Source organism: Melanerpes formicivorus, unplaced genomic scaffold (assembly GCF_026170545.1).
Source record: "Melanerpes formicivorus ecotype bairdi unplaced genomic scaffold, bMelFor1.0.p_v2 SCAF_46, whole genome shotgun sequence".
NCBI classification, from domain to species: Eukaryota; Metazoa; Chordata; class Aves; order Piciformes; family Picidae; genus Melanerpes; species Melanerpes formicivorus.
Window position 1 is genome coordinate 4,434,505 of NW_027142398.1, and position 17,044 is coordinate 4,451,548.

At 64.2% G+C, this 17,044-nt stretch overlaps 1 protein-coding gene across 2 annotated transcripts in view; it reads left to right on the top strand.

Annotated features, from left to right (window-relative positions):
- Nucleotides 1–17,044, top strand: part of CCND3 (cyclin D3) — a 49,442-nt gene that overhangs the window by 19,074 nt on the left and 13,324 nt on the right. The window contains exon 1 of one of the 2 annotated variants that reach the window (XM_068159752.1): nucleotides 16,343–16,580. The exons of the other annotated variant lie outside the window; for it this stretch is intronic. Coding sequence (XP_068015853.1) covers nucleotides 16,383–16,580 — 198 coding nt within the window. The 5' untranslated portion in view covers nucleotides 16,343–16,382. Of the gene's footprint in view, nucleotides 1–16,342; nucleotides 16,581–17,044 lie in introns of those variants that run through there. 2 annotated transcript variants of the gene reach the window in all.

Here is a 17,044-nt window from a genome sequence, read left to right on the forward strand (position 1 = left end):
GGTGCCCCAGGCTGGGCAGCAGCAGCAGCAGGGGTGCCTCAGGCTGGGCAGCAGCAGGGGTGCCCCAGGCTGGGCAGCAGCAGCAGCAGGGGTGCCCCAGGCTGGGCAGCAGCAGCAGCAGCAGGGGTGCCCCAGGCTGGGCAGCAGCAGCAGCAGCAGCAGGGGTGCCCCAGGCTGGGCAGCAGCAGCAGCAGGGGTGCCCCAGGCTGGGCAGCAGCAGCAGCAGCAGCAGGGGTGCCCCAGGCTGGGCAGCAGCAGCAGCAGGGGTGCCCCAGGCTGGGCAGCAGCAGCAGCAGGGGTGCCCCAGGCTGGGCAGCAGCAGCAGCAGCAGCAGCAGGGGTGCCCCAGGCTGGGCAGCAGCAGCAGCAGCAGGGGTGCCCCAGGCTGGGCAGCAGCAGCAGCAGCAGGGGTGCCCAGGCTGGGCAGCAGCAGCAGCAGCAGGGGGTGCCCAGGCTGGGCAGCAGCAGCAGCAGCAGCAGGGGTGCCCCAGGCTGGGCAGCAGCAGCAGCAGCAGGGGTGCCCCAGGCTGGGCAGCAGCAGCAGCAGGGGTGCCCCAGGCTGGGCAGCAGCAGCAGCAGGGGTGCCCCAGGCTGGGCAGCAGCAGCAGCAGCAGAGGTGCCCCAGGCTGGGCAGCAGGGGTGCTCCAGCCTGGGCAGCTGCAGGGGTGCCCCAGGCTGGGCAGCAGCAGCAGCAGCAGGGGTGCCCAGGCTGGGCAGCAGCAGCAGCAGCAGGGGTGCCCAGGCTGGGCAGCAGCAGCAGCAGCAGGGGTGCTCCAGCCTGGGCAGCTGCAGGGGTGCCCCAGGCTGGGCAGCAGCAGCAGGGGTGCCCCAGGCTGGGCAGCAGCAGCAGCAGGGGTGCCTCAGGCTGGGCAGCAGCAGGGGTGCCCCAGGCTGGGCAGCAGCAGCAGCAGGGGTGCCTCAGGCTGGGCAGCAGCAGGGGTGCCCCAGGCTGGGCAGCAGCAGCAGGGGTGCCCTAGGCTGGGCAGCAGCAGCAGCAGCAGCAGGGGTGCCCCAGGCTGGGCAGCAGCAGGGGTGCCCCAGGCTGGGCAGCAGCAGCAGCAGCAGGGGTGCCCCAGGCTGGGCAGCAGCAGCAGGGGTGCCCCAGGCTGGGCAGCAGCAGCAGCAGCAGAGGTGCCCCAGGCTGGGCAGCAGCAGCAGCAGCAGCAGGGGTGCCCCAGGCTGGGCAGCAGCAGCAGCAGCAGCAGGGGTGCCCTAGGCTGGGCAGCAGCAGCAGCAGCAGCAGGGGTGCCCCAGGCTGGGCAGCAGCAGGGGTGCCCCAGGCTGGGCAGCAGCAGCAGCAGCAGGGGTGCCCCAGGCTGGGCAGCAGCAGCAGGGGTGCCCCAGGCTGGGCAGCAGCAGGGGTGCCCCAGGCTGGGCAGCAGCAGGGGTGCCCCAGGCTGAGCTGAGGCCCCAGGCTGGGCTGTGCAGCTGGCTGCAGTGCTGGGGATGCTCTGCAGGTAGGATGTTTGCCACCACCCTGCTCAGCTGCTGGCTTCCTGCCCTGCCCTGGGCACTCCTGAGCCTGGTGCCAGCTCCCCAGGCAAGCTCAGGCTGCCATTCACCTGGCACCTTTGTTTCCTCCCCCAGGCTCAGCCCAGCTCAGGCCCAGCAAGGGCAGGAGGAGGCTGCTTGTCTCCCAGCTCCCAGCCCTGCAGGAGACATTGCTTTGGGGTAGGAAGTGAAGAGCAACTTTTCCCATGGGAACTGCAGGGGGAGGCAAACTGAACTGAATGGAGGCCTCATAAATCACTGAGAGGAGGCTTTGACTTTCTGCTCCCTAGCCTTGGGCAGTTGGTGTTGGTGTGCCCAGGCAGCAGTGGGGAAAAGGGGGGAAGGGGGAAAAAGAAAGGCCCCAGGAATGCAGGAGGTGTCCAGAGAAGTGCTGAGCCCTGGGAGGGTCTCCAAAGAAGTGCTGAGCTCTGGGAGGGTCTCCAGAGAAGTGCTGAGCCCTGGGAGGGTCTCCAGAGAAGTGCTGAGCTCTGGGAGGGTCTCCAGAGAAGTGCTGAGCCCTGGGAGGGTCTCCAGAGAAGTGCTGAGCTCTGGGAGGGTCTCCAGAGAAGTGCTGAGCTCTGGGAGGGTCTCCAAAGGAGTGCTGAGCCCTGGGAGGGTCTCCCAAGTGCTGAGCTCTGGGAGGGTCTCCAGAGAAGTGCTGAGCCCTGGGAGGGTCTCCAGAGAAGTGCTGAGCCCTGGGAGGGTCTCCAAAGTGCTGAGCCCTGGGAGGGTCTCCAGAGAAGTGCTGAGCTCTGGGAGGGTCTCCAGAGAAGTGCTGAGCTCTGGGAGGGTCTCCAGAGAAGTGCTGAGCCCTGGGAGGGTCTCCAGAGAAGTGCTGAGCTCTGGGAGGGTCTCCAGAGAAGTGCTGAGCTCTGGGAGGGTCTCCAGAGAAGTGCTGAGCCCTGGGAGGGTCTCCCAAGTGCTGAGCCCTGGGAGGGTCTCCCAAGTGCTGAGCTCTGGGAGGGTCTCCCTCCATCAGCCTCCAGGTGTTAGAGGAGGGGAACCTGAGGCCTGGGGCATGCAGGGCACTGCCTGCCAGGGCCATGCAGAACCTCAGCCCTAGAAGGCTCAGCACAGGGTGGTGCAGCACTGCCCTGGGTCCCATCCCCAACCTCCTCTTGGGCTGTGGAGGTGAAGCTGAGGCTCTGAGCTGCCTCTCAGCCCCAGCATCAACCTCTCCCCCTTTAAAGGCCTCCCCTTGGCTTTCCTGCCAGCCTGCAGCTTGCAGCAGAGCAATGCATCCCAGCTCTGCCAGGCCATGAGTGGATGCCCTGTGCCTGTGCCAGCTGCCTGCCTGCCTGGCAGCACTTGCCATGGCACAGCCACCTCTGGCAGTGCCTTCAGCTCCTCTCTCCCCTTGGCCTCCTCTGGGTGTGGGGCTAGGAGCCTGCCAGTGCCTTGGGGCAGCCTCTCCCTCTGCCTGGGCATCAGGAGGGGGTGCCAGGGGCTCCCTATCAGTGCTGGCCCTGTGCAGTTGTTTGGCAGCTGGGTTCCAGGAAGCCAGGCAAGGGGACAGGAGCACAAAAGGAGCTCTGGCTTATCTCTGACCTCTCTGGCCTGGATGTGTGCTGCAGATAGGGCAGAGGCTGGGAGGGAGGATCAGGCATGGAGAGCCTCCTGCAGAGATAGGTGAAGACCTGGCAGGGGAGAGAGAGAGAGCAAAGGAGGTTCCCTCTGCAGAGGGTGAGGGCAGTGGGGTGCAGGGGCAGGAGGGGACAGTGGCCTGGCCCAGGGAGCAGGAGGAGCTTGGACTGAGAGCCACTTCCAGGGGTGAGGCAGCCACAGCCCCTCTGGGCAGCCCCTTCAGTGTCAAACCACCCCCAGGGGGAAGAGCTCCAAACCACCCCCAGGGGGAAGAGCTCCAAACCACCCCCAGGGGGAAGAGCTCCAAACCACCCCAGGGGGAAGAGCTTCAAACCACCCCCAGGGGGAAGAGCTCCAAACCACCCCAGGGGGAAGAGCTCCAAACCACCCCAGGGGGAAGAGCTTCAAACCACCCCAGGGGGAAGAGCTTCAAACCACCCCCAGGGGGAAGAGCTCCAAACCACCCCCAGGGGGAAGAGCTCCAAACCACCCCAGGGGGAAGAGCTTCAAACCACCCCAGGGGGAAGAGCTCCTTCCTGATGTCCAATCCAAACCTCCCCTGCTCCAGCTTCAGACCATTGCCTCCTGTCCTCTCCCCACAGCCCCCTGCCCCTCTCCTGGAGCCCCCTCTGGGACCTTCCCTGCTCCAGGCAGCCACACCTGGCTGCAGGTGGCCAAGGGAGGAAGGCTTGCTGGGCAGGGCAGCAGGCAGCAGGGCTGCTCAGGGCTCTGTGCCTGCAGCAAGCAGGGCCAGGGGCACGCAGGGGGCTTGGGCTCAGCCTGCTGCAGAGCAGGAAGAGTTTTGTGGCCTGGGAAAAATGTTCCCTGCCCAGCTGCAGTCTGTGGCACAGTGCAGGGAGAGCTTGGTGGTGAGGCTGGGAGGCAGAGCTGGGGCCTGGACAGACAGACAGACAGAGCCACAGGCTGTGGGTGTCCAGCAGCCTGCTCACACGTTTCCCCTGGTGGTGTCCCAGCCAAATCCTGCCTCCTCCTCCCCCCAGAGGCAGAGCAGCAGAGCCTTGAGGCAGGCAAGAGGAGGGAGAGGAGGGGGCAGAGCCTGTGCCCCCTGTGCCCCTGTGTGTGCAGGTGGCAAAGCTGAGCACCCCCCCAGCCCCCCTGGAGCAAATCCTGCTCCAAGGCCTCTGTGAGGCTCCTGGAGCTGCTGCCCTCTCCCTGGCACCTTCAGCAGCCCTGTGCCAGGGGGGCTTGGGGTCAGCTGGGCTGCAGCCTCTGCTGGGTGCCTTTGGGAGGCCTCCAGAGCATTGCTGCTGTTCCTGTTGCTCAGCTGTGTGGTGGGCTGCCAGCCCCCTCCCCTCAAAGGCCCTCCTGGGAGCAGCCACCACAAGAGCCAGCACTTGGCTGCTCAGGTTTAAATCCTGCCTGGAGCTGATTCCTTCACACCAAGCTCACTGCCAGGACCCCTTCTGAGGGTCTGACCCAGGATGTCCTGGGCAGGAGAAGCAAATCCTTGGCCTCCATGCTGGGGGAGCTCTGCTGAGGCCAGCAGCTTGCAGCCCCTCTCCCCTGGGGGATTTGTGTGCTCTCCCAGCTGGAAGGCCTTGAGCCCCTCTCATAAGGGACCAGCCTGAGTGCTCAGTCACCTGAGTGGGGATGGAGGAGGCTGAGTGCCAGGGAAGAGCAGAAGCAGTGCTGGGGCTGCCCTGGCAAGCTCATAGTGACAATCACAGAGAGCAATCCCAGCTTGGAAGGGACCCCAGGGATCAGCCTTGGGGTCATAGTGAAGTGAGCTGGCCCAGCCCCTGCCCAGCTGAGGCTCCCAGCTGGCCCCTGCAGGTGAAGCCATCCCCTGGGAGATGGTTCCAATGCCCAGCTCTTCTCAGGGGCAATCCCCACTGGAATCTCCCCAGCAGTGGCTTGTCCCTGCCAGCCCTGCCCTGCTCCATGGGAGCCCTGGGAAGAAGGCAGCAGCCCTGCTGGGCTCACTGGGCACCTCCTGGGCTCCCTTTGGCTGGAGGGAAACTGAGGCAGGCAGGTAGGAGCTCAAGGACCTGCCCAGGCCCCTGAGCAGGGCAGAGGGGAGCTGGGAGCCCACCCCAAGCCCTGGCACTGCTGCTTTGCAGTGTTCCTTGTTCCTCTCACTGCAAACTCTGCTTCAGGCTCTGTCTGGGCAGGGGGAGGTCAGGCTCCTCAGCCCCTCCGGGCAGCCTGCTGTGTGCTGAGCCCAGAGGAGGCTCCTGGAGCAGTGCCCTCTCTCCAAGAGGCCCCTGGAGCTGAGCAGAGGAAGGCAGAGCCCTGCACAAGCAGCCTGCAGGGAGCCTCTCCTGCTCCTGCCCCTGGAGCAGGTGGCTCAGCATCTCCTTGTGCAGTGCAGGATGCCAGAGAGAGCCTGGAGCCCCAGGGAGCAGCTCAGCAGCTCCTGGCTCAGGAATCCTAAGGAGCTGGCATGGAAGGCTCAGGAGGAAGTGGCAGGAGCCAGGACTGGTTGTGAGCTGTCAAACCCCCAGGGGTCATGCTTAGGTTGGTGCCCTGGGGAGGAGGAGGAGGAGGAGGAGGAGGCAGAGTGGTGCAGCAAAAGGGAAACATTTCCATGCCCTGCGCTGCTGTCTCCAGGGAACCTTTCAAGCGCTCCCAGGCCCAGCAGTTGGCTGAGAAGCCTCAGCTCCCCTTCCTTCCGCTGCCCCTGGCCACAGAGAGGACTTGGTTGGGTGCTGGTGGTTTGCTGGTGGGGTTTGTGTCCCAGTGGAGTCTGCTGCTGGCTGCGCCGAGGCTGCTCCCAGCCCTTCGGTCAAGCCCCGAAGCCCTTCCGCAGGCAGCGGCACCAGGGGCAGTAGCACAGGGCCTGATCCTTGCCTGGGCACCAGGGAGCCCCTGCTGGCCCCTGTGTGCCAGGGAGGGGCCTGGCCCAAGCCCCCTGAGCCACCCAACAGCTGCAGCTGCACCCAGGCAGCCGAGTGGGAGCTGCACACTCAGCTCCCCTGCCCCGGAGGCAGCGATGCCCTGCAGCCCCTGGCACAGGCTGCCCAGGGAGCCCCTGGCACAGGCTGCCCAGGGAGCCTCTGGCACAGGCTGCCCAGGTTGGCTCTGGCACAGGCTGCCCAGGGGGGCTCTGGCACAGGCTGCCCAGGGAGCCTCTGGCACAGGCTGCCCAGGGAGCCCCTGGCACAGGCTGCCCAGGGGGGCTCTGGCACAGGCTGCCCAGGTTGGCTCTGGCACAGGCTGCCCAGGGAGGCTCTGGCACAGGCTGCCCAGGTTGGCTCTGGCACAGGCTGCCCAGGGAGCCCCTGGCACAGGCTGCCCAGGTTGGCTCTGGCACAGGCTGCCCAGGGAGGCTCTGGCACAGGCTGCCCAGGGGGGCTCTGGCACAGGCTGCCCAGGTTGGCTCTGGCACAGGCTGCCCAGGGAGCCCCTGGCACAGGCTGCCCAGGGAGGCTCTGGCACAGGCTGCCCAGGGAGCCCCTGGCACAGGCTGCCCAGGGGGGCTCTGGCACAGGCTGCCCAGGGAGCCTCTGGCACAGGCTGCCCAGGGGGGCTCTGGCACAGGCTGCCCAGGGAGCCCCTGGCACAGGCTGCCCAGGGGGGCTCTGGCACAGGCTGCCCAGGGAGCCCCTGGCACAGGCTGCCCAGGTTGGCTCTGTGGGGCAGCGTGGGGCAGTGTGGGGCAGTGTTGGGGCAGCGTGGGGCAGCGTGGGGCAGAGTGGTTCATCTTCCTGGCTCCTTCCTCCGCTTGCCCTTTGCAGCTCTCCTCCCATTCCCTTCTCCCTGCCCGCCCTGGGGCTGGCTGCTGGGGCTTTGCTTCTCCTTTTCTCCTCCCCGGGGTCACCTCCTCAGGCTCAGCCTGGCTAGGGCACCAGGCTGCCCCAAAGCACAGAAGGGGAGGGCAAAGCAGAGGCTCCTGCTCCAACGGCAGGCTGGCAGAACAAGGGCAGGGAAGGCCAAGCTGCCCCTGCCAGCCCCTGCTCCCCCTGTGCTCCCCTGCAGCATGCTCCTGATCCCTCCAGAGGCTTCCAGCAGGCAGGGTGATGGCTCCCCAGAGAGGGCCCAGCCCCTGGCACTGCTGTGCCCCCTCACATCTGCCAGCTCCAGCTGCTCCTGAGGCTGCTGGGGCAGCATCCTGCAGCTGCTTGCAGAGGGCTCTGGCTCAGGATGTGTTGGGGGCAGCTCCTGCACCGCCTGGCCCCAGCGCTGCAGCTAATCAGTGCCCCCCAGGATGGGCCTTGCTCAGCAGCCCTGCACTTGTCCTGGCCCTGAGCCTGCATGGGGGCTGGCAGGGAGGCTGTGCAGGGAGCTGAAGAAGAACCAAGAGCAGCTCCAAGGTCTCCTCCTCTGCTGGGCACTGGGAAATGGCCTAGAGGAGGGTGAGAGCCCAGCTCCTGCACGGGGGGGGTGGGGGTGGAAGGTGCTCTGCTGCTCTCCTCTCTGGAGGCATCAGTGCAGGCTGGCAGTGCAGGCTGGCTCTGCAGGCTGGCTCTGCAGGCTGGCAGTGCAGGCTGGCTCTGCAGGCTGCATCTGCAGGCTGGCAGTGCAGGCTGGCAGTGCAGGCAGGCTCTGCAGGCTGGCAGTGCAGGCTGGCTCTGCAGGCTGGCAGTGCAGGCTGGCTGTGCAGGCTGGCTCTGCAGGCTGGCTCTGCAGGCTGGCAGTGCAGGCTGGCTCTGCAGGCTGGCAGTGCAGGCTGGCAGTGCAGGCTGGCTCTGCAGGCTGGCAGTGCAGGCTGGCTCTGCAGGCTGGCAGTGCAGGCTGGCTCTGCAGGCTGGCTCTGCAGGCTGGCAGTGCAGGCTGGCAGTGCAGGCTGGCAGTGCAGGCTGGCTCTGCAGGCTGGCAGTGCAGGCTGGCTCTGCAGGCTGGCAGTGCAGGCTGGCTCTGCAGGCTGGCTCTGCAGGCTGGCAGTGCAGGCTGGCAGTGCAGGCTGGCTCTGCAGGCTGGCAGTGCAGGCTGGCTGTGCAGGCTGGCAGTGCAGGCTGGCTCTGCAGGCTGGCTCTGCAGGCTGGCTCTGCAGGCTGGCTCTGCAGGCTGGCTGTGCAGGCTGGCAGTGCAGGCTGGCTCTGCAGGCTGGCTCTGCAGGCTGGCTCTGCAGGCTGGCTCTGCAGGCTGGCAGTGCAGGCTGGCTGTGCAGGCTGGCTCTGCAGGCTGGCAGTGCAGGCTGGCAGTGCAGGCTGGCTCTGCAGGCTGGCAGTGCAGGCTGGCAGTGCAGGCTGGCTCTGCAGGCTGGCTCTGCAGGCTGGCTCTGCAGGCTGGCTCTGCAGGCTGGCAGTGCAGGCTGGCAGTGCAGGCTGGCTCTGCAGGCTGGCAGTGCAGGCTGGCTCTGCAGGCTGGCTCTGCAGGCTGGCTCTGCAGGCTGGCAGTGCAGGCTGGCTCTGCAGCCTGGCTCTGGCTGCTGGGGGCCGGCACAAGCTGTTTCCTTTCGGTTACAGCAGGGCGAGCCCAGCGCCGCCGGCGAGCTCCCGGGGAAGGCTTCTTGCCTGCGAGCTTCAAAGCCCCTGGAGCGTGCAGGCAGCAGCGAGCCAGGTGCAGCCCAGGGGGGGCGGGCAGGGGGGGAGCAACTGTTGGCTTTCTGCCCCCCCAGAACACAGAGGCACAGCACAGGGCTCCCTGCAAGCAGCCCAGCCCAGCCCAGGCTCCGCGGCTCCTGCTCGCCCGCCGCTGCCACCCCCCAGCTTGGCCCCACAGGGTTCACCCTCTGACCCCCAGCAGCAGGCTGTGCACCCCCTCTGAGCCCACCCTCCATCCCCTCTGCCCCTGCAAAGGGAAGAATCCTTCTACCCCAGGCTCCTGCAGAGACCTTCCCAGTCCCAGCCCATCCCCATCCCCCAGCTGGCCAAGCTGAGTTGCCAGCCCAGCCCTGCTGCCTGCCAGCCTGCCCCCAGGGTGCTGCCTGCTGCCAGGGTGCTGCCTGCCCCCAGCCCTGCTGCCTGCCCCCAGCCCTGCTGCCTGCCAGCCTGCTGCCAGGGTGCTGCCTGCCCCCAGCCCTGCTGCCAGGGTGCTGCCTGCCCCCAGCCCTGCTGCCTGCCCCCAGGGTGCTGCCTGCCCCCAGCCCTGCTGCCAGGGTGCTGCCTGCCCCCAGCCCTGCTGCCAGGGTGCTGCCTGCCCCCAGCCCTGCTGCCTGCCCCCAGGGTGCTGCCTGCCCCCTGCCCTGCTGCCTGCCAGCCTGCTGCCAGGGTGCTGCCTGCCTCCAGCCCCCCTGCCACCACCCTGCTGCCTGCTTGGCTCTGTTGGCAGCCTGCAGAACGTGCCTGGGTGCTGCCATGGAGTGAGCAGCTGGGCCACAGGCTTGGGGGCTGCAGACAGCCTCAGCAATCAGCTTCCTTCACTGCCAGCCAGGTCAGGCCCTGGAGGAGGTTACCCAGGGGGGTGCTGGGGGCAGCACACAAGCAGTGTGTGGCCACAGCACTTCAGGACAGGGTTTAATGGCAGTGGTGCTGCTGGCTGAGGGTTGGGCTGAGAGGTCCCTTCCAACCAAACCAATTCTTGCAGCAGGAGATCCAAGCTCAGCTTCCAAGGACTTTGTGCTTTCCCCCTGCTCTGGTACCACCTGGGCCATTCCCCTTCCTCCTCCTCCTCCTCCTCACTTCACCTTTGTCCAGCACAGCCCACAGCAAACTGCCTGCTGGGGAGCCCTGAGCTGGCTTGGAGTCTCTCTGAGGGGCAGCTGGCACTGGCAGAGAGGGGCCAGGCTCTGACCTTGCCACAGCAACTGAGCAGCACCTTGCAGGCCACAAAGCCCCAAGAGCATCAGCTCCACAGAGCAGGGAGTGCAAGGTGTGGGCAAGCAGCTGAGGGCAGGGCAGGAGGCAGGGAGGTTGGAGCAGGGAAGGGTGCAGGACGAAGCTCTCTCTGCTGGGGAGCTCTGCAAGGCAGTGCCTTTGGGGTTATTTTTTTAACCATTTGCATAATTTGGCCACCAAGGCTGATCCCCTGAAGTGACCTAAATTTATCCCCCCTGGGGGCTTTCCAGGCCCAGCTTGCTTGCTGAAGTTGATTGGTTTCAGCTTTGCTCTTTGCTGCTGCTGGGGGTTGGGGGTTTTTTGAGTTATTATTTTTCCCTCCCCTCCTCTGCTCTCTTTCTCTCTTCAGCAGCTGAAGGAATCACAGAGCTGTCAGGGCTGGAAGGGACCTCAAGGCTCAGCCAGCTCCAAGCTCCTGCCATGGGCAGGGACACCTCACACCACAGCAGGTTGCTCACAGCCACCTCCAGCCTGGCTGCAAACACCTCCAGGCAGGAGGCTTCCACCACCTCCCTGGGCAGCCTCTGCCAGGCTCTCACCACCCTCATGGGGAACAACTTCTTCCTCACAGCCAATCTCAATCTCCCCACTTCTAGTGCTGCTCCATCCCCCCAGTCCTGTCCCTCCCTGACACCCTCACAAGTCCCTCCCCAGCTTTCTTGTAGCCCCCTGCAGATGCTGGAAGGCCACCAGAAGGTCCCCCTGGAGCCTTCTCCTCTCCAGCCTGCACAACCCCAACTCCCTCAGTCTGTGCTCACAGCAGAGCAGCTCCAGCCCTCTGTCCTTCTCTGGACACCTTCCAGCACCTCCAGAGCCTTCCTGTGAGGGAGGCTGCAGAGCTGGCTGCAGTGCTGCAGGAGGGCTCTGAGCAGAGCAGAGGGGCAGGATCTCCCCCCTGGCTCTGCCTTGGTTAGGGAGCAAAGCACAGAACATTCCCCTGGGGATGGCTCACCCTGTGCCAGCCTGAGTCACACACAATGTGTCTGACCTGGAGGTGTTTGGTAGGAAAAGGGAACTCAAGGCAGCAAAGCAGCTGCAGAAATGACAGCTGGAGGCAGCCCTGGCCTGGTGCTTTTCATAGGCAGTCAGCTGAAACTCCATTCAAACCTCTGCTGCCCCCCAAGTGTGAGCTGAGGGCCCCTGGGCTGCCTGCCCTGCAGTCCAAGCTGGTCCAGCTGCTCTGCAGCCACTCCAAAGCTGTGGCCACCACAGAACTTCTCATTGATAGGCTCAGAGAATGGGTTGGGCTGGAAGGGACCTTGAAGACCATCTAGTTCCAGCCCCCTGGCAGTGGCAGGGCCACCTCCCACTAGTCCTGCCTGCTGCTGGCCTTGCCCAGCCTGGCCTTGAGCACCTCCAGGGAGGGGACATCTCCTGAAGGAGTCACCACAAGGGCATGTTTACAAACCTCTCTCTTTTTCACCCATTTGTGCCTCTTCCCAGCCACTTCTTCCTCCTGTTCCCAACTGAAGGCCTTCCCTACAGCCAGCTGCTCCTCTCCTTTCATCCCTGCTTCAGGGATTCATTGCTCACTTGAGCTGCATCCCAGGATCAGGCAGGCCCAGGTGCCAGGGCTGAAGGATGCAGCCTAGATCCCAGTGGCCTCCACAGCCACACTTCTCTCTCTCTCTGTGTTTGAAACAGACTCCTGGGCCAGGCTGCCCCAAAGAGCTGCTCTGAGAGGGAGCTTTGGGCAGTGAAAAAGCTGCAGTTTGGCCTCTGAGGCAGCTTTCTGCTGCAGAATCCTCCTCTGCATCACTGCTGGGGCTGGCTGAGCCTTGCTGAGGTGCAGTGTTCAGATGATATCACTCCAGACTAATTAGTTGTACTCCCAAGCCTGCCCAAGTCAGAGGAAAGGGAATGCAGTGGTTGCCAGTAATGGGAAAGCTATTAGGAAACACCTCCCCTGGGTCAGATCTTCAGCTTGACCTCAACCCAACTTCCCTGCAGCTCAGTGGAAGCATTTTTCCTATGTTAAGAATGAATCAGATATGAGAAAGGAGAGAGAGAGGCAGGGAGGGGACAGCAGCCTTGTGTTTGGGTGTGGGACCGAGACCAGGACTCCCTCAGCTCTCAGCCTGCTGGAGCAGGGAAGGAGCTGAAGGAGCAGGGAAGGAGCTGAAGGAGCAGGGAAGGTGCTGAAGGAATAGGGAAGGAGCTGAAGGAGCAGGGAAGGTGCTGAAGGAGCAGGGAAAGAGCTGAAGGAGCAGGGAAGGTGCTGAAGGAGCAGGGAAGGAGCTGAAGGAGCAGGGAAGGAGCTGAAGGAGCAGGGAAGGTGCTGAAGGAGCAGGGAAGGAGCTGAAGGAGCAGGGAAGGTGCTGAAGGAGCAGGGAAGGAGCTGAAGGAGCAGGGAAGGAGCTGAAGGAGCAGGGAAAGAGCTGAAGGAGCAGGGAAGGTGCTGAAGGAGCAGGGAAGGTGCTGAAGGAGCAGGGAAGGAGCTGAAGGAGCAGGGAAGGTGCTGAAGGAGTAGGGAAGGAGCTGAAGGAGCAGGGAAGGAGCTGAAGGAGCAGGGAAGGTGCTGAAGGAGCAGGGAAGGAGCTGAAGGAGCAGGGAAGGTGCTGAAGGAGTAGGGAAGGAGCTGAAGGAGCAGGGAAGGAGCTGAAGGAGCAGGGAAGGTGCTGAAGGAGCAGGGAAGGTGCTGAAGGAGCAGGGAAGGAGCTGAAGGAGCAGGGAAGGTGCTGAAGGAGTAGGGAAGGAGCTGAAGGAGCAGGGAAGGAGCTGAAGGAGCAGGGGAGGAAGGAAGGAAGGAAGGTGCCTCAGCTCCCCATGCTTGCAGGCTGTGGTTGATGGGCACTGGAGCAAACATCTGCACTGGGGCCAAGGCTCTGTGTCGTGCAGGGATCTGCCCTGCAGCTGGAGCTGTGCCCCCCACACCTCACCTGCCAGTGCTGCTCCATCTTCAGCAGCAGTTCCAGTGCCTCTCATGGAAGCAGAAGGGGTTTGGGTTGGAAGGGACTTTAAAGCTCATCCAGCCTGGGCTGCTGGGACGTGGCCCTGCCCCTGGCTGCCTCATCCAACCTGGCCTTGATGTGAGCCCTGACCTGACAGCAGCTGCCCATCACAGCCAGCCCTGCATCCACTCTGCCCCTTCCCAAGCTCCAGCTCCTCCTCACTCTTCCTTCATCACCACCCTCCCCCCCCAAAGCCCCAGGCAGGAGCCCCTTGTATGATTCAGCAAGGAGCAGCACTGCTGGGTGGAGGTCTGGAGGCCATCAGGCTTTGTAGTTTTTACCCTGAAGGAATTTCCTCTCTTCCCCCCTCCTCCTCCCCTGTCATGTTGCTGTGTTCTCCCTGCCAGCCCCAGGAAGCTGACTATCTATGGGCAGCACTCAGCACCACTTGGTTTTCCTGGAATTTTCTCTCTTCCCCCCCCACTGAGGGCTCTTTAGGTCGCCTGCAGTCTGTAATTTGCCTCTCCAGCCTGATACTGTGGCTTGCAGAGGCAGCACTTCTGCCAAGTCATCATCTGGAAGGAAGAATTTCTTATGCAAGAGGCTTCATGTGTCCCCCACACACATACACACACTCAGTGTCCTGGGGGGCCATGCTTGCCACCCAGCCCAGCTCCAGAGCAGCATCAGAGCCGCTGCAGCCAGGCTGGGATGCAGGAGGGGGAATGCAGGCGGCCTGGGAAAGGGCCTGAAACTTTCAATTTCAAGAGGCACAGCCCCAGAAACCAGAAGGCCCAAGAAGCCAGTGCTGTGGTTTCCCTTTGCCTGACTCAAGAAAATAGCTGCTGTCTATTTATACTGAAAATGTGGGCCAGGAGGCCCTCTGCTTCCCCTGCACCACTGCTGGGGATGCTGCTCACAATGAGGGAGGGAGGGGTGGTGGGGGGGAGGTCACCCTGGATTAAAACCATCTGAACTGGTCCACAGAAACCTCTCCCAGAGATTCTTCAAATACTTCTTGCCCACAGTGCTGGAAGATTGATTGGGAAGGTGGAAAGACACAAAAAAAGGGGGGAAGAAAAGCAAAGGAAGTTGGGAAAGAGGTTTGGGAATCTCATCCTGAGCTACAGGAATCCCCCAGTTCCAGAGGGACAGGGAGCTGCTGGAGAGGCTCCAGTGGAGGGCTGGAGGATGCTGAGGGGACTGCAGCACTGCCCTGGGAGGAGAGGCTGAGGCACCTGGGGCTCTTCAGCCTGGGATTGGATCAAGGCTTATCTGAGGGCTGGGGGTCAGGAGGGAGGGGCCAGGGCCAGGCTCTGCTCTCTTGCTGCCTGGGACAGGACAAGAAGCGATGGATGGAAGCTGCAGCACAGGAGGCTCCACCTCAACACAAGGGAGAACTGTGCTGTGAGGCTCCCAGAGCCCTGGAGCAGGCTGCCCAGAGGGGTTGTGGAGTCTCCTCTGGAGCCTCCCCAGCCCTGTCTGGATGTGTTCTGTGTGCCCTGTGCTGGATTCTGTGCTCCTGCTCTGGCAGGGGGCTTGGACTGGATGATCTCTTTGGGTCCCTCCCAAGCCCTGACATCCTCTGATGCTGTGATTCTAAGGCCAGGATGGGCTGGGTGGAATTCTCTTCCCACCCTCTGCTTTCTGCAGCTCCACATCACCGCTGCTGGGTGGTGTTCCCTGGGGCACATTCAGCACAGCAAACCCAGGCTGAGGGCATGGCTGCAAGCTGGGAGTGTGCCACGGACCTGGGGGCCAAGGAGAGGCTTCTGCACAAGTGGGGGAAGGGGGATGGCAGGCTGTGAAGTGTGGCAGCTTCATCCCCAGGTGGTATTTGGAACCTCCAGCACCTCTGCTGAAAGGAAAAAGATGGTTTGCATTTTCCACCAGAACCAAAACCTGCTGAGCAGGGAGGACAAAGCCCTCAGCCTCGTTGTGCTTGCACTTACTAACTTGGTGAGGTTGCTCTTCATTAAAAGGCTGGAAATACCCCCAAAGGGAAAGAAAGGCCTGAATGTGTCAGCACAGCACAGGGAGGAGGGACTTCGGGAGGGGGGAAGTAGCTACTGTGGGAAATGACTCCACTGCTCTGCCCTAAAAGCACAGCCAGGTGCCTCAGCTGAGAGCACTGCAGCAGGGGTGGGCAGAGGAGATCCAGCTGAGGTTTGCTGCATCCCTAAAGTCCTGGCTGGCCACAAATTCCATTGCTCCACTCCCTGCTGGGCAGGAGCAGCCTTCCCCCGGGACTGCAGAGAGGGATTCTTGCTGGGAGCTGTGTTTGGGGCTGTCTCTGCCCAGTTCCCTGCATGGAGCCCTGAAGCCCAGCAGCATTGCCCTGTACTGGAGCACCCTGCCCGGTGCCAGGAGGGGTGCCAGGGTGTGCCTCATGCCAATAGGTAGAGCAGTTGGGATTGGCAGGGAGCAGCAGCCCAGCAGAGCAAGAGCTGTGAGCTGCAGGGCTGAGATGTGTTTCCCCACCTCTCCCCTTTGGGCTTTGGTTCCTGCTGCTGCAGAGGCCACCCTGTGCCACCAGCCCCGGGCTGGGGAAGAGACTGGCACAGGCAAGGCATCCCCTCAGGGCACATCTTTGCAGCCTGTATTGGGCGCTTGGCTTTAAAATGAACCTCCTGAGCTAATCCTCTCCTCGGCGAGGAGCATCTAACCTGCGAGGCTGAGGGCAACCCACAGCCCCTTCCATTGCAGCCCCTGCTGTCCATTTTATACTCTGCTGGCCCTTCCCATTGGCGCTAGCAAAGCCCCAGCGCAGGTTGTGCAGCCAATGGCAAACAGCAGAGAGCAACGTGGGCAGAATTGCAGCCCCTTGCCTCCTGCTTCCCACAGCGGGAAGCGCTCGCTGCTGGCTCAGCGAGGAGCAGGCTCAGGTAGCAGCAGCGCAGAGCAAACGCTGTGCTGGGGAGGGCAGAATGCAAACGATTTGGAAAGGCTTTAAGGTCCCCAGAGGAAGCAGCCGTTCAGAGGACACTTTGCAAAGGTATTTCCAAACAATTGGTAATTATTCTGAAGTGGCAGCCCAGCCCCACAGCCTCTTATCGCGGCAGCCACCGAGCTTGCTATCTCCCATGGAGCTGCACCAGTAGCGACGTGAAGGTAACTTCTGGAAGCCAGCAGGCTGAGCGCGGACCGGCTCCAAGTATGTGCACAGCTGATTATTTCCATAGCTCTGGAGGAGGTACACGCAGAAAGTGCAGGGCTAAATGCTGACCCAATGACTCTTAGCACCGCGCAGGCTGGGGGGAGCCTCCCTGCAAACCCCGGGGCCGGCTCTCCGCAGCCTGCCCGGCCTGCAGCGAGCTCGCACCGCCCGGCCCCCGGCCCCTGCGAGCCACGGGGGTGCGGGGCGCAATGCACGGCCGCCGGTACTGCAGCGGAGGGTGCGGACGAGCCTCGGGACCCTCCACTGCAGACTGCCCTCCCCCCAGCCCCGTCCCCAACATGGCAGCGGCGATCCACCGCCGCCCCACGTGCTGCCTGCCCGCCGGCGCGCCCCTGGCCCCGCCCCCCGGGGCGTGCCCAGCCGCCGCGGTGCGCGCCCGGCGGCGGTTCTGCCCGTGGATTGGCTGGGGGCGGGGGAGGCTCCGCCCCCTCGGCGCGCCGGGCGCTCGGGGTGGGCGCCGGCTCCGCCCCTGCGCGCGCGGCCAGTTCCCGGCGTCCCGCGGCGGCTGCAGCGGAGCCGGCGCTGGGTGGCTGCTGCTGCCCGCACGCTGCCTGCGCCCATGGAGCTGCTGTGCGTGGAGACCGCGCCCCGTGTGCCCCGCGCCGGGCACGACCCGCAGCTGCTGGGGAACCGCCGGGTGCTGCAGAACCTGCTGAGCCAGGAGGAGCGCTATAGCCCCAGCGTCTCCTACTTCCAGTGCGTGCAGCGGGAGATCAAGCCCTACATGCGGAAGATGTTGGCTTTCTGGATGCTGGAGGTACGGCAGCCGTGGACTGCCTCCTCTCCCGCCGCAGCTCCGGTTCCCTGCTCGGTCACCGGAGCTTTAACGCCTTTGCAAACGTGCGCGCTCCTGCTCTGGCGGGGGAGCGCTGGCCGCGGGGGGAAGCACAGGGCGGGCGCCCCGGAGCCGTGCTGGCTGCGGGGTTCGGGGGTGCAAAGGGCAATCATAGGGGACAGGAAAACCTTAAAGTCCCAGGGCGTGGAGGTCAGGTCTGCGGCGTGGGGGGGCTATGAAGGGGGCTGGCAGCACGTGGAGGGTTCAGAGGTGAGCGAAAAGGGCAGAGGAGCAGCGGCTGTGAGCGCTGGCGGTGCTACAGGTTTACCATTGCCCCATGCCGGAGGAGCAGACCCCCCCGGGAGGCCGCAAGCTCTGCTCACACACACGCCCCAAGCTGCTGCCGGACCTCCTGTTCGCCCCCTGCTCCCCGGGAGCCCTGAGCA